Source organism: Antrostomus carolinensis, unplaced genomic scaffold (assembly GCF_000700745.2).
Source record: "Antrostomus carolinensis isolate BGI_N321 unplaced genomic scaffold, ASM70074v2 scaffold11927, whole genome shotgun sequence".
Classification (NCBI taxonomy): Eukaryota; Metazoa; Chordata; class Aves; order Caprimulgiformes; family Caprimulgidae; genus Antrostomus; species Antrostomus carolinensis.
The window spans coordinates 1-6169 of NW_010326657.1; the positions used below are offsets into that span (position 1 = coordinate 1).

At 50.5% G+C, this 6169-nt stretch overlaps 1 protein-coding gene across 1 annotated transcript; it reads right to left on the minus strand.

Moving 5' to 3' along the window:
* Nucleotides 1–1193: 1193 nt before the first annotated feature.
* On the minus strand, nt 1194–6163 carry MARS2 (methionyl-tRNA synthetase 2, mitochondrial). Its single transcript, XM_010171657.1, has 2 exons — nt 6080–6163; nt 1194–2399 (listed from the first exon to the last, which is right to left on the minus strand). The coding sequence occupies exon 2, from the start codon at nt 2370–2372 to the stop codon at nt 1248–1250; it is 1125 nt and encodes a 374-aa protein (XP_010169959.2). The 5' UTR covers nt 2373–2399; nt 6080–6163; the 3' UTR covers nt 1194–1247.
* Between the last annotated feature and the right edge of the window lie 6 nt (nt 6164–6169).

The window sequence follows — 6169 nt, forward strand, 5'->3', positions numbered from 1 at the left end:
CACTCATTGGTGTATTTTATTACTATTATTAGTATAATTAGTACTTTAATATCATTATTTATGATTTAAATTCACATTATTATTTTAAGTTTTCTTTTATTTCCATGATTAAATAGTTCTTATCTCACCCTATGAGTCTCCTTCCCCTTACCCCCCAATTCTCTCCCCTGGGTTGGGGGAGTGAGCGAGCAGCTGTTTGGCTGCCAGCCCAGTGCAACCACCACATCTGTGCCACCGAGTGAGACCAACCACCCATGGGAGCACTGATCCATCCCATCTCACGGGATTGTCTCCCGTGTAAAGAGCAGAGTCACACTGAAGGGATCCTCCCCATCAGCTCAAGTTTTGGCCCATAAAGGAAACTCACTGATGGACCCAACGGATCCATTTGGATGATGTCCCAGAGATGTTACCAGGAAACCGTATCTGAGTACCCCTGGCTACTTCTGGCCCAGACAAAAACCTGTGAGGCAAAGTTGAGGTGAGGATCCCAGAGCAGAACCACTGCTCAGCCCTCTCCCTGCGAGGGTGGAGACAACACTGGGCAGGGTCACAGGAGAGACTCTTTCCTCCCTCAGGGGTAGTTTGATCCTCCTGGAGACGCAGCCTGAGAAGGATTCCTGGAGTGAGCCAGCAAACAAGCTGGGGAGTTGCTGTCTCTGGAAGAGATTGCTGAGCAGATTGGCTCAGATTCACATTTCAAATGTCCTCAGCAGGCACCCAACCTGCTCCTCACATCAGCAAAGACAAAGTAAAGGGGCCAGGAGGAGGGAAGATACGAGCCACAGGCAAGAGGGTTCTCTGGTGGAGCCCCAAGACTGTGTAGGAAGAGTTCCCTAATTTAAGGGGATAAATATTTGCTTCAGCTGCTTTTTACGTTCCGTAAAATACATCAGCGAAAAAAAAACCCACCCAGCACTATTCAAACCCAAGGCTGTGTCTTCATTCTGTTACCAACTTAGCTAATTAGGGGGGTTCCTTCAAGGTTGCTACCTCAGAAGCTTCCCTAGCTCTTAGCCCCACTCACACAACCGATCTGTGTCCGCTCCCCGTGGCGGGCAGTGACCTGTGCCAGTCACCTGGGCAGGACAGCACAGCCCTGCTCCATCCAGCTTTCCACTCATCCTCCTTCTACCACCACCGAGGGATGAGAGGAACACGTTTTTACCAAAAACAACATTTTCCAGGAGTTCCTGGAGGTTTTTATTTACAGGAGCTGTTTGTCAGAGACTAAAACTTCTGGGTTTCTACCTCGCCTTCTCTAGTCTGTGAAATAAGACGCCGGTGTCAGGTCCCAGCTGTCTCCCTTCAAAGGGACACGGCTTCCCATGGTAGCGTGGTAGAAACATCAGACTTGAGAGACTTCTCTCTTCTGGCTCAACAGCCAATCTGGAGAGCAACTTGTCTGCAGTGTGTGGGATCACGGGCTGCAGGAGCGTCCCATACACGCGCAGGCATTCCAGCGTCACGTGGATGATGGTGTCAAGCCAGAGCTGCTCTTCAGGGTCTTGTCGGTTGAGTTTCCAAGGTTTGTGTCTCTGGAAGAAACTGTTGGTCTGCCTTACGCACGAGGTGATACATTCTAAAGCCTTGTAGATCTGGAAACCTTCAAAATAACCAGCCACTTGCAGAGGCAGAGAAGCCACAGATGCCAGGAACTCGTAGTCTTCAGCAGAAGCTCTACCTGTGCCTTTTGTCTCCCTGTAATCCAAGACCTTTGGAAAACAAGACTCTGAGAAGGAAGGGTAAGTGTTGCTGGGGTTAATGCTGAGGGCTGTGGATCGATTCAGAAGCCCTCCAAGAGCATCTGCTAATTCTGAATTCAAAACCTTAACAACCTTCTCATCATAATAATCACAATCTCGCTCAGGTACCCCCTGCCTTAGCAGGAAATACCGAAATCCATCTACTGTGTATTGTCCCATACAAGCAAAGGGGTCAACCACATTGCCCAGGCTTTTGGACATCTTCTGTCCATGGACAGTCCAGTGAGAGTGCACCAAGATTCGCTCAGGAGGAGCCAACCCCGCTGCCATCAGCAGCGCTGGCCAGTAGATAGCATGAAACTTGAGGATGTCCTTGCCCACCACGTGGTAAGCTGCAGGCCACCACTCACCGTGTGTCTCAGGGTAACCCACCACGCTCAGATAGTTCACCAAGGCATCGACCCAGACGTAAATAGTTTGTGTTGAGTCACTGGGGACGGGGATACCCCACTGCAACCGGCTTCTCTCACGAGAGACTGACAAGTCTGGCAAGTCCTCTTCCAGCCAGTGGAGCACACGTTGGTAGAAAGGTTCAGGAGAAATGGCACGTGGATTGTCCCACAGCCATTTCCGCAACAGATCCTGGAACGCTGAGAGCTTGAACATGTAATTCTCCTCTTTGGTCCAGTGCACCTGAGAGGGCAGGAGAGAAAACAATTCATGGTCCAAACGCTCTGCAAACAGGTTCATAATTTCCAGGCAGTGTTTTCAGCGTGGGGTTTGTCATCAAACCTCTGTGTTTGGGTGCGTTCCTCACCACGGGTGAAGCCCCTGGTACCTTTGATGTCTAGTGGGAACCTCTTCTCCACCCCAGTTCCCCAGGACACCAGGTGAGGACATCCCCACTTGGAATGGCTCAGCACTCTGCTTTTAAAGATGCTCGTGCCCTCAGAAAAGGTGCCAGATTTATGTGTCATCAGGTAAGAATTAGGGAGAGGGGAATATTAGGGAAAATTAGGGAACTTTCTTACAAACCTAATTTTGCAATAACAGGAGAAAATAATGAGAAGACAAACTGACATTGTTAATCACCACCTTACTAACGATCCTGGTTAAAGCACACCTTTGCTTTCCTCCTAGGTGCTACCTTCCTCTTTTCCCTCACTCGAAGCCATGAGTACACCTTGGCTTGGTTAGCTTATAATCACATCAAAGTACTGTCAGCACTTCTGCCACACATTTAAATTCCTTAAATGACACATTTAGCTAAATTAGTGACAATTTTGGGGTTGATAAAACACCAGTGAGCTGTGTGAAGGCACAACTTGAGGCTGTTTCTTCCTGTCCCTGCACAGGACAAGCCCAACATTCACACCATGTCCCTGAGGGCCTTGGCCAAATGCTGCTGGAATCTTGTCAGGCTTGGTGCCATGAGCCCCTCCCTGGGGAGCCTGTTCCAGTGCTCCACCACCCTCTGCCTCAAGAACCTTTTCCTCATGGCCAACCTCACCCTCCCCTGCCACATCTTCCTGCCATTGCCTCTGCTCCTGGCATTGGTTGGTGGCCAGAGAGAAGAGATCAGCACCTGCCCCTCCTCTGCCCCTTGGGAGGAAGTTCTAGACCCCCAGGAGATCTCCTCTCAGTCTCCTCTTCTCCAGGCTGGACAAACCAAGTGACTCCAGCCTCTCCTCATACCCTTCCAGTCTAAAACTCCATCAATTTTGGCTTCGAAGAGCCCATCTCACCTCATCTGCCAAGGGCTAAGAGCTGAGCTAGCCACCTGCAGAAAAGGTGGTTGGCAGCTGAGTAGAAAGGTGTTCAGTGGGAAGAGGAAAAGAGATGAGAAACAGGATGTCTCCTGAGAACTGGTAAATTAAGAGCCTGGAGCATCCAGAGAGGCTGACGAAGGGCAGAGTAATTAGAACAACCCACAAAACCAGTATCCTTGTTCAAGACTTGACCACAAACAGTCACTGGAATATCTGCCCTGCGGAGAAACGTGGGTGCCACCTTTCCTGACCTCCCAACAGCACAGGGTAATTCAGGAAGTCTCTAGTCCAACCTCCTGCTCACAGCAGAGTCACCTGTGGTGTTGGAACAGGTTACTCAGGGTTTCAGCCAAGCACATCATGGAAACCTCTAAGGATGGAGATGGCAGAGCTTCCCCAGACAGCCTGTTCTGCTTCTTGACTGTCCTCACGGGGAAAAAGAGTCTCTGTAAATCCCGTCTGAACCTCTTGCTTCAAGTTATGCCCATTCTCTCATCCTCCTGCCATGTGCCATGGGAAGAACCTGGCTCCATCTTCTTGACGACCTCTTTGGAGCTACTGGAGGGCTTCTGCCACTCCACCCTCCCAAAACCACATCTTCTCTAAGGTGGAAGAAGCCAAAGCTCTCAGCCTCTCCTCAAATGGCGACTGCTCCAGCATCTCAAGCACCTTGGTAGCCCTCCACTGAGCTTCCTCCCGTTTCTACGTTGTGTTTGCTGTCCTGGTTCCACTGGGACAGGGTTAATTTTCTCTCAGCAGCCAGAAGAGCTGTGGTTTAGGTTCAGTGTGGGATTTGTTAGAAGACTGTTGGTCAGGTACTAATGTTCTTAATTGTTGCTGGAGCCCAAGGTCACTGTGTTTGGCTGGTTCACAGCTACATTAGGACTAGGAGTGGGGGGGGGGGGGAGGGGCGGGAGTCCCCTAATTGGCATCTTGGTCCTGCAATGGAGCATCTGCTCACTCTCCAGGTAAACTGATCCACCACCTCACACCAGAACCAACCCATCAAACCACAGCAGCGGAGGTGGGACGGGCTCTCCACCCCTCTCCAGCCCCACAGCCAGCTCACAGCAGGGCTGCCACCAGCCAAGGGTGACTGGAGCTTCACAGGACATCCCCAGGATGGGTCTCCCCCACCTTGCAGGGGACCTGCACCACCCTCCTGGGGAAAGAGCCGACCCACGGCTTGCAGCATCGTGGCTTCTTGGTCTAGCACCAGACACCTCCAAGAAGCACGTGGCTTTGTGCTCTTTGTAACTGCCCTGCCAGGAGGTGTTGGCTGCTATGAGCTTGTCCTTTCACGTCCCGTTTGCCAACCTAAACTGGCCCAGTTCCCTCTACACCCCTTGTAGGCCTGTGCTCCATACCCTGAGCACACCAGGAGCCTCTGGTTGCTCCTCTCTCGCTTCTCTGCGGGTTCAATGACACAAAAGCACAGTGACAGAGTGAAGGAGGAGGAGAACTTCCTCCAGAACAGACTCTCTCAGTGTCCAAGGAAGACCTGAAGAACATAATTCAAAGATGAGCTCTACATCTTCACCCCCAGGCTCTACTGGACACCAAAAATCAGGGACTCACCACCAGGACAGGTTTTATGGCGTGTTGTAAACTCCTCCTTTTCCTTCACAAAACCCTCAAGCAACAAACCACCCAACTCTCTCCTTCTGGTTGGAGATAAACACCCACCATCTCTTCCCACCACTCTGCAAGATCTTTCCTGCACCCGTTTCTCCTGGACAGTTTGAAATGCAGCTGAGACACACGATAAGTTCTTGGGGCATGTTTGACTTTGAAGCCTGCTGACTCTACTTGAGCTCTCAAGAATGATTTCTTTACCCAGAAACTTATCCCTCAATTACATCAGGTGCTTCATCAAGAGATATTATCTCCCATCACACCCTTTTCTGTGTGACCCAACACTCCCATGCTTCAGCCTTCGAGAAATATCACAAGAGCGTAGATTATCTGCAACTTCTGGATTAAATCATGTAACTCCTGACACCTGACAGAGAAAACAGAGCAGCAGAAGGACTCTTGGTCAGGTACCACACTCCTGGTTGCACCGTTGTTGTCCTCAGAGTAGAGCACAGGTAGATAATGTTACACAGGGTTAAAAAAATAGGTAACAAGGGATGAAAAGTGTCTAGAGACCAAACTGAATCACCTCAAAATTCAACTGTCCAGAAGCCAAACTGAATCGCCTCAAGAGGTTTCAAACTGATTTGGTTTGAACCTCCAGACATCCAGTTATAAATACCTTGATCCTTCCACACATCTCACCCTTTTTATCACCGATTTCAAACCCTGTTTCCAGGCCACCAGCCTGGGGAATCCACAGCAGCAAATTCCATCCCATGGTCCACGGTTGAGATTTGCAGCTCTTGGTTGGGGTTTGGCAGCTCTTGGTTGGGGTTTGGCAGCTCTTGGTTGGGGTTTGGCAGCTCTTGGTTGGGGTTGCCACACACCATGACAGACACACAAGAGCCTTCTATGAAATACAAGTGAAATCTCAGGTGATTTAAGTCACAAAAGGCTATGGGAAGGATTAAACACCCCCAAATTCAGCCGGAGCGGGGCGTGGGGAGCAGCGGCCGCTGTCGTTACCTGATGGCCGGTCTCCGATGACACCTTGCAGAGGTGTCCCCGGCTGTCCCTGCGCTCGGTGAGCTGGCTCTCGGGGAGGAAGCACTCCTC

Coding starts and splice junctions, on each gene's coding strand:
- MARS2 (XM_010171657.1), bottom strand. CDS start 2,372: ATGTTCAAGCTCTCAGCGTTCCAGGATCTGTTGCGGAAATGGCTGTGG.